Source organism: Podarcis liolepis, assembly GCF_965112155.1.
Source record: "Podarcis liolepis genome assembly, chromosome: 1".
In the NCBI taxonomy this organism is placed as follows: Eukaryota; Metazoa; Chordata; class Lepidosauria; order Squamata; family Lacertidae; genus Podarcis; species Podarcis liolepis.
In genome coordinates, this window is record NC_139554.1 from 117,914,638 (window position 1) to 117,929,403 (window position 14,766).

The 14,766-nt window shown below is 43.8% G+C and overlaps 1 protein-coding gene across 1 annotated transcript in view; it reads right to left on the minus strand.

Moving 5' to 3' along the window:
- MYO3B (myosin IIIB) overlaps positions 1-14,766 on the minus strand; it is a 292,153-nt gene that overhangs the window by 52,059 nt on the left and 225,328 nt on the right. Inside the window, exons 32-33 of the mRNA XM_083467558.1 lie at positions 8,615-8,678; positions 7,115-7,250 (exon numbers count right to left, since the gene is read on the minus strand). Coding sequence (XP_083323684.1) covers positions 7,115-7,250; positions 8,615-8,678 — 200 coding nt within the window. The remainder of the gene's footprint in view (positions 1-7,114; positions 7,251-8,614; positions 8,679-14,766) is intronic.

Sequence of the window (14,766 nt, forward strand, 5' to 3'; positions counted from 1 at the left end):
GTTGAATTGCTGTTTTAGGGGTTTTTAAAAGTCTGGAATGGATTTATCCATTTTGCACTACTTTCTACGGGAAAGGGCACCTTGGTTTTGGAACGCTTTGGTTTTGGAACAGATTAAGTTTTAGAACCAAGGTACCACTGTAGTTGAAATGTGAATGTTTGGTGATGGGCAACAGTATTTTGCTGATCAGCTAGGCGAATCATATGTAAATTGAAGAGGTCCCCTCCCCCTTTTTGGGCAAGTCGTGTAGCTAAGATGGATAGAATGTTGTTGTTTTACTTACGCATTATTATTATTAAGACTATGCTTGACCCTCACCCAAATTGAAGAAAGGGATATGATATATGCAATACAAAAGACAACTGATCCACAAAGTGGAGAGGGCTGTGCGTTCAGCAGCACTTTTATTGAATGCTACAAGAAAAGTATTTCTGTTTTTGGTGTGTCACAGCTGCTAATCCTTCAGTCACAAAAGAGCTAAAGTAAATGATAATAACAATAAACCTTGAGACGTTGCCTTGAGGCTTCCGCTGGACTTGCTGCTGAGATGAAATGGACAAGGGGCTTCTCTCCAGACTTTGTCTGTTTTTACCCAGGAAGTTTAAAGTGGCTTTTGTTTCCATTGATTTGCGTTTGCCTTGAGAATGTCTTGGCTTAACTTCATGAAGACATTGTGCACAACAGGAGTGCACAGACTTCCAGCAATTTTTGTGTGCGTGTTTTAAACTGTAAAAAGGGATCATAATATGTAATGGGAAGGTGAGAGAGATTAAAGTTTCACTCTGGATTTACTTCTGAGTAGGCATGCATAGGATTGCACTGCTTAAATCCCCGAAGCAATAAAAGTGTTGACGCCTGCTGATCACATTCAGAGTAATCTGAAGTCCTCCCATGGACTGAAGAAGACAAGTGGAGATCTTGCCTCCTTTTAAAGTATCAGTTGAACAAAGTCTTTGCACAGGATACTAACAGTGAAATCCTCTATTTGTTTACTCAGAAATAAGCCCCACTGAGTTCAGTCTGGCCTATTACCAGGTAAGTGGCCTTAGGATCATAGCCAAAATCAAGAAAACCAGGCCCTTATGATGCTTCTCTTTTATAAATGAAATATTGAACTGTTTTGTTTTCTTCTCAAACGAAAAGGGGGGCTTTTCACACAACAATCTTCTCATTTGTTGTACACAAGCCACAGGTTTTTGGCCTTGGCGGTGTTGCACTATTCAAACTCCAATATTTCATCACTGATGGAGATACAGGCTTATTGCAGTCGGTATTTGGTGGTTTTGTGTGTGTCACGAGTCCCAATTAATATTCGGACATGAATGACACATTTCCTTTCACCCTGGTGGACAGATGCAAAAGAGAACAGGGTTTCCAGCACTGTTGGGGAGAATGGGAAACTTCTGCAGGTGATACAATAGTTTTGCATCCCCCCCCCCCCAGACTGACTGCCAATTTTACAATATTGTTCGTAAAGCCATGAGAGGCGTGTTACAAGATTTGTTGGAGATTTGTTAAAAATAACCCAGTTAGCAGCATGTTTTCACGAGTGACACCATGATGGCTTATTTTGTCTTTAATGCATCACTTCTGAAACGTAATACAGAAAGTAATGCTGAAAACAGATGAGACTCATGTGTAAGATCAAATTCATCGACATTCTGATTTGCATGGATCATTTTAAAGTTTCAGGAAATGTGTGGGAAAGAGCTGGGAGAGATTTGCAGCTGTGTCAATGTGACTTACTCCAAAGTAAGCATGCATACAGCACAGAGAGAAACTTTCAGCATTGCTCTTTCAGAGGCGAGGCCTGGATCCCTCACAGCAATGTATTGGGAACATTATAATAAAGGGAAGCAGTGGGGGAGAGGAAGCAATCTGGAGTGGACAAGAGGCAGTTGTGAAATGGGTCACTTAGTCACATAGCTCTTTCCTAAAGCTGCTGTTTGTGGGAAAGGAGCTATCTGGGTGGCTTTGCCTTCATACCTGAAGGAGCGTCTCCACCCCCATCGTTCAGCCCAGAAACTGAGATCCAGCTCTGAGGGCCTTCTGGCGGTTCCCTCCCTGCGAGAAGTGAGGCTACAGGGAACCAGGCAGAGGGCCTTCTCGGTAGTGGCACCTGCCCCGTGGAACAGCCTCCTCTCAGATGTCAAGGAAATAAACAACTACCTGATTTTTAGAAGACAACTCTGAAGGCAGCCCTGGTTAGGGAAGCTTTTAATATTTGATATTTTATCGTGATTTTAATAATCTGTTGGGAGCTGTCCAGATTGGCTGGGGAAACCCAGCCAGATGGGCGGGGTATGAATAATAAATTATTATTATTATTTTATTATTATTGTTGTTGTTGTTTAGTCATTTAGTCATATCTGAATCTTCGTGACCCCATGGACCAGAGCACACCAGGCACTCCTGTCTTCCACTGCCTCCCGCAGTTTGCTCAAACTCACGTTAGTAGCTTTAAGAACACTGTCCAACCATCTCGTCCTCTGTCGTCCCCTTCTCCTTGTGCCCTCAATCTTTCCCAACATCAGGGTCTTTTCCAGGGAGTCTTCTCTTCTCATGAGGTGGCCAAAGTATTGGAGCCTCAGCTTCAGGATCTGTCCTTCCAGTGAGCACTCAGGGCTGATTTCCTTCAGAATGGATAGGTTTGATCTTCTTGCAGTCCATGGGACTCTCAAGAGTCTCCTCCAGCACCATAATTCAAAAGCATCAATTCTTCGGTGATCAGCCTTCTTAATGGTCCAGCTCTCACTTCCATACATATTATCTGTGAGTAAATGTGAAATCGAGTCTGCAATCCCATGTACTTTCTTGTAAGGTGACCAGATGAAACAGAGGACGTGACTCCTGTATCTTTAACAGATGTGCAAAAGAGGGAATTCCAGGATGTGTGGTTTGCATGACGAGCTTCATCTGCTGAAATTCCCTCTTCTACACAGCTATTAAAAGCTACAGGAGCCCTGTCCTCTATTCATAGAACCACTGAATTGTAGAGTTGGAAGGGGCCACAAGGGTCATCTAGTCCAACCCCCTGCAAGGCCGGAAACTTTTGCCCAACATGGGGCTCGAACCCACAACTCCAAGATTAAGAGCCTCATGCTCTGCCAACTGAGCTATCCCATCTGGTCACCTTCCTTACTTGTACAGGACTGGGCTACATGTATGGCCCGTTGAGATGGCTTCCCATTGTATACCCTTATGTGCTAAATTTATTCCAAGAATAATAAACAGCACTGCATTTGCCATTTCATTTTAGCTCAAGCACTGTACGCTCAAAACTAAACATCAGGCACTCGGTGCAATTCAGGCTCACTGGGGTGTGAAAGCATTTGAATTTCCAGCTGAAGAGCTGCGCTTTCAAAAGCACTGGAATAGGCTATTAGTCTTCAACAGGTTCATATCTTTAACACTTACTCATTTAAGAGTGATTGATAATCACTGCTTCCCTTAAGTGCTTTAAACACATTACCAAGAAAGGCTGTGGCCGCCTGCTTGTTCCCTCCACCTACTTATTTTCTTGATAGATAAAGTCAATGGTGTAGCCGTTTCTTCATCAAAAACAAAAAAATAATAATTGGTGCTCCTTTGACACATGATCTGTCACAAAGCTAGCTTGTATTTGCTTACAATGGACTCTCTATTGCCCCATTTGCAGAATTCTGCCACTTTCACTCAGCATGGGCAATAGTTTGCTCTGGTAATGCATCTACCATCTTGTTGGGCTACCCAGAGAGAAAGGTATTATTCAGCGTTAAAGAGAAAGCCAGGAGTGTAAAAAAGTGAAGTCTTTTACACAGGCTTTGTTGAGGGGGTGGGAAAGGTTTCATTTAGCAGATTTATTGTTTAATATGGAATTCTTTTATAGTGTTCCAGTGTAATGCACACATCCTCAAAAGTCCTGTTCCATGAATATGTTGTTGTTGTTGTTGTTTAGTCGTTTAGTCGTGTCCAACTCTTCGTGACCCCATGGACCAGAGCACACCAAGCACTCCTGTCTTCCACTGCCTCCCGCAGTTTGCTCAAACTCACGTTAGTAGCTTCGAGAACACTGTCCAACCATCTTGACCTCTGTCGTCCCCTTCTCCTTGTGCCCTCCATCTTTCCCAACATCAGGGTCTTTTCCAGGGAGTCTTCTCTTCTCACGAGGTGGCCAAAGTACTGGAGCCTCAGCTTCAGGATCTTTCCTTCCAGTGAGCACTCAGGGCTGATTTCCTTCAGAATGGATAGGTTTGATCTTCTTGCAGTCCATGGGACTCTCAAAAGTCTCCTCCAGCACCATAATTCAAAAGCATCAATTCTTCGGTGATCAGCCTTCTTTATGGTCCAGCTCTCACATCCATACATCACTACTGGGAAAACCATAGCTTTAACTATACGGACCTTTGTTGGCAAGGTGATGTCTCTGCTTTTTAAGATGCTGTCTAGGTTTGTCATCACTTTTCTCCCAAGAAGCAGGCATCTTTTAATTTTGTGACTGCAGTCACCATCTGCAACAATCATGGAGCCCAAGAAAGTAAAATCTCTCACCGCCTTCATTTCTTCTCCTTCTGTTTGCCCGGAGGTGGAAGATTGTGTTCTTGAAGTGGGGACTTACTCAATAAGGTAAAAGTTAAAGGATCCCTGGACGGTTAAGTCCAGTCAAAGGCGACTAGGGGGTTGTGATGCTCATCTCGCTTTTCAGGCCAAGGGAGAGGGCGTTTGTCCACAGACAGCTTTCCGGGTCATGTGGCCAGCAGGACTAAACCGCTTCTGGCACAATGGAACACCGTGATGGAAGTCAGAGGGCACGGAAACGCCGTTTACCTTCCCGATGAAAAGGTGGAATATAAAAATGGCGGCCAAATGGAAAAGGAAAAGAGGGAAGCTGTTCCTGTGTAGAAGAGGGAATTTCTGCCAAATTTATTTTTATAAAACTGGCACAGCAGCTCATTGCTTTACTTACTTGTTACATGCACGCACTGCATATAACTCGAAATTTTGTGGGGCTGTTTCGGTGGGTTGGAAACAATTATATGCAGCAAGATGTCAGGAAGAGACATCAGATCTTAATCTATGAACGTTGCACTTTGGCTCACTGCTGCAAGTCATGTTTGTTCCCATCTTGCTGCAGATTTGATCTCGGACGTATCTGGTGCTGCTGTCACTTAGGTCATTGCTAACCTGCTGGGTATAAATGCTAAGTGTCAAGGCAGCCTCGAGTTGTTTGCCTGAGCAGCAGTTTCTCTTGGCTTGGTCTTTTGCTTCTCTGCATGCCCCTCCCTCTCTGAACCAGATGCAGTATCCTGATTCTGCCCCCCTTCACGCAAGGCCCTCCTGCTTCTGATTTCTACGCACATTGCAACAGGACTACGTCTTCAACTTCAGGCGTTTGGTTTGACCATGGCTGCATCCTCCTGCTCCCACACCATTATTCTGACCTCAGCTCACTTGTAACAGTTAATTCCATCTCCCAGCTGGTTTTCTGCCATTTCTGTCTTGGCTGCCCACCTTCCTCTCTGCATTGTCCCAGATCATAAAAGCACACCAGTGCAAGTAGATAAATAGGTCCCACTTCAGTAGGAAGGTAAACGGTGTTTCCGTGCGCTCTGGCTTCCTTCACAGTGTCCTGTTATGCTAGAAGCGCTTTAGTCCTGCTGGCCACATGATCGGGAAAGATGAGCGCCGCAACCCCATAGTCGCCTTTGAGTGGACTTTACCATCCAGGGGTCCAAAGGGCTTTTGTTTGTTTGTGCATTTACAGTCATACCGTGGGATAAATATGCTTCAGGATAAGTATTTCCAGGTTGCGCTCCGCGGCAACCTGGAAGTAACGGAGTACATTACTTCCAGGTTTCGCCACTCGCGCATGCGCAGATGGTCAAAATGATGTCATGCGCTTGTGCGGAAGTGGTGAAACGCAACCCGCGCACACGCAGACGCGCTGTCGCATCTTACGTTCTGTTCAGGATGTGAATGGGGCTCCGGAATGGATCCCGTTCGCATCCCGAGGTACCACTGTATTTATAACATGCAATATCCCACCCTTTAGCTCCAACCAGAGCTCTTAGGGAGGTTCATGATAAAAGCCAGAGGCCTGCCCAATATTTTGTTCCCTTTTCACTCTGTTGTTTACTGTTTTCCCATTGCTTGTTTTGAGGCCTGGGCAAGCCAGGTCATCCTCTTATATACCTGCTGGGATTGACAAGGCATATGACCCTCACCTGAATCTCATAGCTCTCCTGGCGAGTGCTTTGGTCTGCCCACCAGATACCAGGCACTCTACTATTCTAATTAGATATTTTGTTGCCATTTACAACTGTAGCTACCTCTGATTAGTTATCATTTAACTCTTGGGGAAAATAATTAGCATCACATGTCATGTGCATGGAAGTTGCCGAACCAATTAACCAACTAGAAGGATTACTGTTAATAGCACCAGTTTTCCTATAACTTGATACTGCTGGATAGTTTTGATAAACCGCAAAAGCATTTTTAGTTTGCTTTTTGTTGCCACTGTGGAACTTTTCTTTATTAGTGCCACTTTGTTTTGTACGATTCCTTGCAAATGAAGGAAAACAACTTTTCTGCTTGTATATGTTGATAATATAATTTTGCTTGCAGCCATACATCTGATGAAAAAACTAAGCAGACTTTGTAAATGAGAAGGCCTTTTGCTGAGAAGTCGCAATATTTGTTATGTCTGCTGGGGAAAGGGCTCCGCAAACAGAGCCAGCACCGAAAAGGTCCTTTACCTGGTCATCACACATGTCCCCTAAGAGAATCTCAGCAGAATCCATGACATTCAAGACACTGGATAGAATGTATCCTAAGGCTACACCCTTAAGACAATGGTGCAACTATGAGACCCACTCATGTGATCAAAGCATGCCTAAAATGTACAGCAACACTAACAATGTAGAGATGATAGACAGAGATAGAGTAGATCCACCATCATGGTGGGTTTCCATTCTCTGGGTGAAAAGCAAGGGAAAAGATTAAAAGGTAACTGACCCTCTGTTGAATTTGATAAACAGTGCCCACCATTGCTGCGACTGAGGATCTTTCACAAAGAACAGGTATTCTCAACATTAAAGGGTGTTGGGTTTTATTGGTGTGTTTGAATATGTCTTACCTTGTGTTTCATGCGACTTCAGTGGACAAGAGAACTTGTGATCTGTCACTGAGTTGGACTGGCTGGTGGGCTTCAAAGTCTTCATTTGGTCTGAATGTCTTTGAACAATCACTGGCGCCGAAGTGTCAGCTGAACCCTTTATTTTTTGGGGGGGAAATGGAAAATATTTCTTTTAGGGGGGAAAACAACACAAATCAATATCTGAATTCCATTCAGGCAGGAAAACAAAGTGTGCGAGTGGATTTGTAAGAATACAGCCTAAACTTCTGGACAGCTTAGTGCAAATGCCCCCAGTTATAGAGTAGAACCATTTAGGATCCGATCTACCCAGTTTCAGTTCTGTCAAGGCCTCTGGCGCTCCACAATATGTTGTTATCATTGTTATTTATTTACTATTTTATCTTGCCCTTCCCCTCACGAATACCCAGGATAGCAAAAAAACAGCAAAGCCGCAGCGTGGAAATATAAAAAAAGTTAAAGCACAGTACAAAGTCAGCCTTAAATTACATTCAAATTACATTTTACAAATGCAAAGGAATTGTAAATCGTTCAGATTTACAAAGTCCTGTCAGAACAAACAGGACTTGAGTTGCCATTCGAATAGTTATAATGTGGGGTGGATCTGGGTAGGGAAGGAGTTCCACAGCTGGGATACCACCATGGAGAAAATCTTGTTTCATGTGGTAATCCCATCCCCCCCCAAATCCCCCTCCTCTGGATTTATACATGAGCACACAGCACCTGTATTTGACTGGATTGAGCCCTGTGTGTTCCCTGGCCAACAGTGTTTTTACACCTGCGTCTCCGAATGTTTATTTCTTTCCTGCCCCCGGTTCACTCCTGTACCCCGGCACAGAGGCAACTAATAATGGCGTATACTGTATGCTGATTTCCCTCTCAAAGTTAATTTGTATCTTTAGAAGAAGAGGGGGAGAAAGCTATAGGAAGGTATTAATCTGCTTAACATTTCTAAGTACATCATCCAAGGGATTTTGTTTTTTTAATCTTACATATGCTCAGCAGAGTTACTGGCGAAAACGGTACATTTTCTTCATTTCATCCTTTCAACATCAAATGGTAAGCAGCAAAAATTGGATCAGACTTCAAAGACTGCGCTGTGCTCCCAGTCACAGAGCGACTCCTCCATTTCACATACTGAATTCAAGTAGGATATCAAAGTGCTACCAAAGAACCTCAGGTCCTTACTCAAAAAGAGGCTCTAACATCTGTAGAAAGTGAAGTGCACAGACAAATCACCTCAGGGAGCAGCTAGCATTTATTCTCAGCAGCAGATTTCCAGCCTTTTGATTCCCTTATTCACTGTACCTCCCTGTCTTTCTACAGAACTAAAGTTCTTAGCAAGCAGCCTTTTGTCTCAAAGACTTCAAAACACCACTAACGGTTTCATGTTCTGATGGTTATGCCAAGCAACCGTGAACACACTTCAGAACGGTAGATGCAGGGATTTCATGTCGTTTTAGAGCCTCAGCTTCATAGTACCTTGCTTGTTTGTTTGTCGAGAAAACCCAGCTCTGTAGGAGAAGTTGCGCTGTTGCTTTGCTGCCTAAAACACAACAAGAAGTTATAATCATTGTCGTCATTTTAATACTACTACTATTTCTCTCTTTTTTTAAAAAAATAAAATTATCCACATGTGCCCAGCCCATCAATCATGCTTCCTCATTGGGTAAGCAAATTACTGTTTTATTTTACTTTATTTCATTTCATTTCATGGCTCACCTACCATTCATCAAACAAATGACACCAGGGTGGGATACACAAAATCAAACTTACAACACAACAATTCCATTATAAATAAAACCTAGTATGGTGGTACCTTGGTTCTCAAACATAATCCGTTCCAGAAGTACGTTTGACTTCCAAAACATTCGAAAACCAAGGCGCAGCTTCCGATTGGCTGCAGGAGCTTCCTGCAATCAAGCGGAAGCCGTGTTGGACATTCAGCTTCCGAAAAACGTTTGAAAACCGCAACACTTCCGGTTTTTCGGCGTTCAGGAGCCAATTTGTTTGTCAACTAAGACGTTCGAGAACCAAGGTTCCACTGTATAATTATCAGGGTGTGTATGTGTGTGTACATGTATACACACACATACACACTTCTGAATTTACTGTTTTAAAATATTAAAAGTATAATGTATATATCATGATTGTGCATGGAACACATGGCTTTAAAATTAATAAAACAACAGGTCTCCTTCAGTAAGAACATTGGTTAGGATCAATAGTCGTGATATCAGTGGCGTAGCGTGGGGGGTGCAGGGGGGGGCGGCCGCACCGGGCGCAACATCTGGGGGTTAGGGTTAGGGGGCGCAAATCCACGGGTTAGGGGGCGCAAATTACTTGCCTTGCCCCGGGTGCTGACAACCCACGCTACGGCACTGCGTGATATGCAGGGGAATTGCACATGCAGCCAAAACCTTGTTTGTTTGCATGTCTCTGCTACCTTTCGAAGAGGTAAGCCACTTTTTTAATTCAATGCCCTATGTAGCTTGTCTCTTCAGGAGACAACTGCTAGCTCCCAAACACGAACAAGAACCAAAGCTCTAAGTAGCTCATGGCATTCTCTCCCCCCCACACTTATCACCTCTTTTGTTACCCTCAACTTGAAATTTTACTCTGTAAACATTATCACATGCTCCCAACATCGCAGAGGAGGTAGGAAGATCCAGGGGATTTGCTGGAAAATCCATGGAGACTTATGGCATATTTGCCATCTTTGCTTCATTCATGAATATACAAGCAGTGTATAGACAAGACAAACAGGTACAGTGGTACCTTGGGTTAAAGACGCTTCAGGTTACAGACACTTCAGGTTACAGACTCCGCTAACCCAGAAATATTACCTCGGGTTAAGAACTTTGCTTCAGGATGAGAACAGGAATCGCGCAGTGGCCACGCAGTGGCAGCAGGAGGCCCCATTAGCTAAAGTAGTGCTTCAGGTTAAGAACAGTTTCAGGTTAAGAACTGACCTCCGGAACGAATTAAGTTCTTAACCTGAGGTACCACTGTATTCCTAGAGCAGGGCCCTTAGCCCCCCTCTTCCAGGCATTTCAAACTAGTAACTCTCAGCTCTCATCTATTTCTGTCTCTCAGCTCAAAAATTCTCACCCCCCCAAAAAAAACACCATATCCCTAGATCGTATTAGTGTCTGATCCCCAACACTGCAGTTGTTGTCCATTTAGGAAGCATCCAAAGCAGTTAAAGGAACATTAATGTGCGAGTTTCTTTGGTTTTTAAATCAAATTATTAACTTTTGTCAAGCAGCTCTTTAGGCAAAATGGTAACAACCACAGATCCATTCAGAGGAATCTGGCAGCCAAACTTATATCAGTATTGACACATGTGCAAATATATTGTGTCTGAGTGAATTCCCCTCCCAATGCCACGGGGCATTGCGGTGATTTTCAGGTGGGTGGGTAGGTGGAACCTGCAGCACTTTCAGGAAACAGAAGTGGATGAGGGCTTTTTATTAATTTATCTTTTTTTCTCCACTGTTACATTTTTACCTTTTTTGTGAGCAATACCCACGGAATTTGTACTGTGTAGCGTCTCATGAAAACAAATAAAATCAAGTACTAAATACAGTGGAGCCTCGGGTTACATATGCTTCAGGTTACATACGCTTCAGGTTACAGACTCCGCTAACCCAGAAATATTACCTCAGGTTAAGAACTTTGCTTCAGGATGAGAACAGAAATCGTGCTCTGGTGGCGCGGCGGCAGCAGGAGGCCCCATTAGCTAAAGTGGTGCTTCAGGTTAAGAACAGTTTCAGGTTAAGAACGGACCTCCGTAAAGAATTAAGTACTTAACCCAAGGTACCACTGTAGTAAAAATTAGAGATAAGGGAAAACACGTTGCCACTGCTGCAAGTAGCAACGTGGAAATGTGCCTGGAATGCCCCATGACAGGGCCGGCCCACCCATGAGGCAAACGTGACGCGACTGCCTCAGGCAGCAGATCCCAATGTCAATCTTTCTTCCCGCCCCGCCCCCTCCATTCCTAATGTAGATCTTCCTTCACCCCTTCTTCCCTGGCGGTGAAGGGGGCACCATTCTGAGACCTGCCTCAGGTGCCAAAATGTCTTGGGCCAGCCTTGCCCCTTGAGAATGATAACATGCAGTGGTGTAGGGAAAACATGGAACGGGAAGTAAGTCTGAACTTTTTCAGGGGCATTTTTTCTGGGTGTTCCCCCACGCTCCCACCTCATATCCCAGGGTTAAGTCCTGGTCTTGAAAACAGACGGTGGGAGCTGAACCCTATCACCAATTTAGTCCTGGGAGAAATGAAACAAAACTTGTTGTGTAACAAGAACACAAGTTATGGTTTCCTGGAAACCTGGTTTAATTAAGGACAACGATGGAAAGAGCCACAAACCATAAAGAGGCAGTAGTTCCTCTCAAGTACCTATTTCCCAGTGTGTTGGCTTATGTAATTTGTGGCTTGTGGCTAAAAGGATTTCACTGCACCTCTGCTTGGCCACTTAATTCGTTAAGGCCTCATCCTGCGCCTGCTGAAGTCAATGGGAACATTCATCACCTACAAATGTACCTTGCAGGACAGATTCTTGAAATGAATGGGCCACTTGACTGTGACAGGAGTTAGTTGATCACATAGATCACACCTATGCCTGTCCTTTCCCCAAAACGTTGCAGCTTCTTTTTTTATTGAGAAAAATGTTCCACCATCCATATTTGATATGTGGACTTATCATTTCTTTGACTGTTTTCAGCTGTATTATATCCTTCTGAATGTGGTTCGATCATCTGAATTGTGTAATGCACTGGCAGTGTTGATATGCTACTGTTAAGGGACACGGATGGTGCTGTGGTCTAGGTGGTGCTGTGGTCTAAACCACTGAGCTACTTGGGCTTGCCGATCAGAAGGTCGGCGGTTCGAATCCCTGTGACGGGGTGAGCTCCCGTTGCTCTGTCCCAGCTCCTGCCAACCTAGCAGTTTGAAAGCATGCCAGTGTAAGTAGATAAATAGATACTGCTGCTGCGGGAAGGTAAACAGCGTTTCTGTGCGCTCTGGTTTCTGTCACAGTGTTCCGTTGCACCAGAAGTGGTTTAGTAATGCTGGCCACATGACCCGGAAAGCTGTCTGTGGACAAATGCTGGCTTCCTCAGTCTGAAAGCGAGATGAGCCCCGCAACCCCATAGTCACCTTTGAGTGGACTTAAATGTACTGGGAGCCAATGTAGGTCTTTCAGGACCAGTGTTATGTGGTCTTGGTGGCCACTCCCAGTCACCAGTCTAGCTGCTGCATTCTGGATTAGTAGTAGTTTCCAGGTCACCTTCAAAGGTAGCTGCCCTGGACACAGAATTGACCTGCGCCTCCATGGACAGCTGTGAGTCCAGAATGACTCCCAGGCTGTGCATCTGGTCCTTCAGGGGCACAGTTACCCCATTCAGGACCAGGGAGTTGGGGGACTCTCCAAATGTAAACCGTAGTGGTGGTGCCGGGGACTGCAAGGGAAAGAGGCCTTTGGAATAATAACTTACTTTTAAAAAATGTTTATTTTTATTGCATGTTTTTGGTTTATGCTGTGAGCCATCTTGAGTCCTGCGCTGGGGAAAAAGTTGAATATTAATCAAACAAACAAATAATCCAATTTCCATAGCGGCTCGAGAGCCAGTGTGGTATAGTGGTTAAGAGCGGTAGACTCTGGTGAACTGGGTTCGCATCTTCGCTCCTCCACATACAGCTGCTGGGTGACCTTGGGCCAGTCACATTTCTCTGAAGTCTCTCAGCCCCACTCACCTCACAGAGTGTTTGTTGTGGGGGAGGAAGGGAAAGGAGAATGTTAGCCGCTTTGAGACTCCTTAGGGTAGTGATAAAGCGGGATATCAAATCCAAACTCCTCCTCCTCCTCCTCCTCCTCCTCTTCTTCTTCTTGTGTTGGTTCTTGACCTTGGGTTTATAAAACAATGTCCAAAATCTAGAGTCAAGGACTGCACTCCTGTGTGTGCTTTCTTAGAAGCGATCCCCAATAAAGTCTGTGGAACTAAGTAAACACCCATAGATTTGGGGTGCACAATTTTTATAATTCTCATCAGCATCTAGTTTCTGTGAACATATTTGCTAATATAAATACAAAAAATAAGAATCAACCGATGAATTATTTTACTCGGCGTTACTGTGTTGCTACCAGAAACATCGTACAATCTACATTGGATTTTTTTTATAAATATTAAAAAAAACAGACTCCATCAACCCTTTCAACTTTGTCAATGCAAAAATCAAACACAAGCGCCGTTGCTCCCTTTGATCTGGTGTGGGAAAGGTTTTGCATGTGTTGAATGTCTCATGTTCTTTTGAGGCATCCATTAGATCTTGACAGGTACAGTGAGTTGTATTGTAATACTTTGTTTAGAGATACTGTCGGATGAGTTGAAATGATAAATGGTGCCATCACGTGAATGTAAATCATCCGCTTCCCTTTTCAAAATGCCACTCAGACAAAAACTGAACCACACAGAAGAGAGTCTTCTCTTGTGACTAAAGACTGCATATCAAGTGAGCGATTCAGCAACAGGCAAATTTTTAGGACTTCCTCAGCTAAAAAGTGAGGTTTTCTCCTCAGAATCACCGCAGGAGGAGATACCAAGCCCATAGCGGGCCTCAGTCCAGTATACCTGAAGGAGCGTCTCCACCCCCATCGTTCAGCCCGGACACTGAGATCCAGCGCTGAGGGCCTTCTGGCGGTTCCCTCATTGAGAGAAGTGAGGTTACAGGGAACCAGGCAGAGGGCTTTCTCAGTAGTGGCACCCGCCCTGTGGAACACACTCCCATCAGATGTCAAAGAGAAAAACAACTACCTGACATTCAGAAGACATCTTAAGGCAGCCATGTTTAGGGAAGTTTTTAATGTGTGACATTTTAGTGTATTTTCGGTCTCTGTGGAAGCTGCCCAGAGTGGCTGGGAAAACCCAGCCAGATGGGCGGGGTACAAATAAATAAATAAATAATAATATTATTATTATTATTATTATTATTATTATTATTATTATTATTATTATAGCTGTCAATGTTTCCCTTTTTTTAAGGGAATTTCCCTTATTCCGAATAGGATTCCTCACAAGAAAAGGGAAAAGTTGACAGGTATGATCAAGCCTCCCCCCCCCCAAAAAAAAATAATTTAGTATGGGGGACACTTCATCCCCCTAATCAAAACTCTGAGGGTAATTGTAAGGGAAAGTGAAATCTGGAAGGCTGCTGAAGCAGATTTTTTTTTTTTTTTTGTAGCGATAGGTGACTTCAACTACTCTAGGTAATGGCCTACTTTATAGAAGATGGTATTCTGTTTGAAGGGCTGGTGACTGACTCCTCTGTTTGAAAGGTTGTGGTATCTGGATCAAATCTGATTTAAACAAAAGGATTTCTAAGAAGGGAGAGCAGGGGCCTTGAAGTTACCTATCAACATTTAACACCAGGCAGTAGACTGAACAGGTCAGTCTTCCCCACTAGGATGACATGTATTGCTATTTAAATTATAGTAATCATTTCTAGATTTGCATCTTACATGTAAAGTAGCATTTGCAAACCTTGTCCCCTTTGTGGGGTAATACTTATTCTTGTTTTGGGCAATGCATGATTGACTATCCTGAACTACTCACACAAGTTACGACAA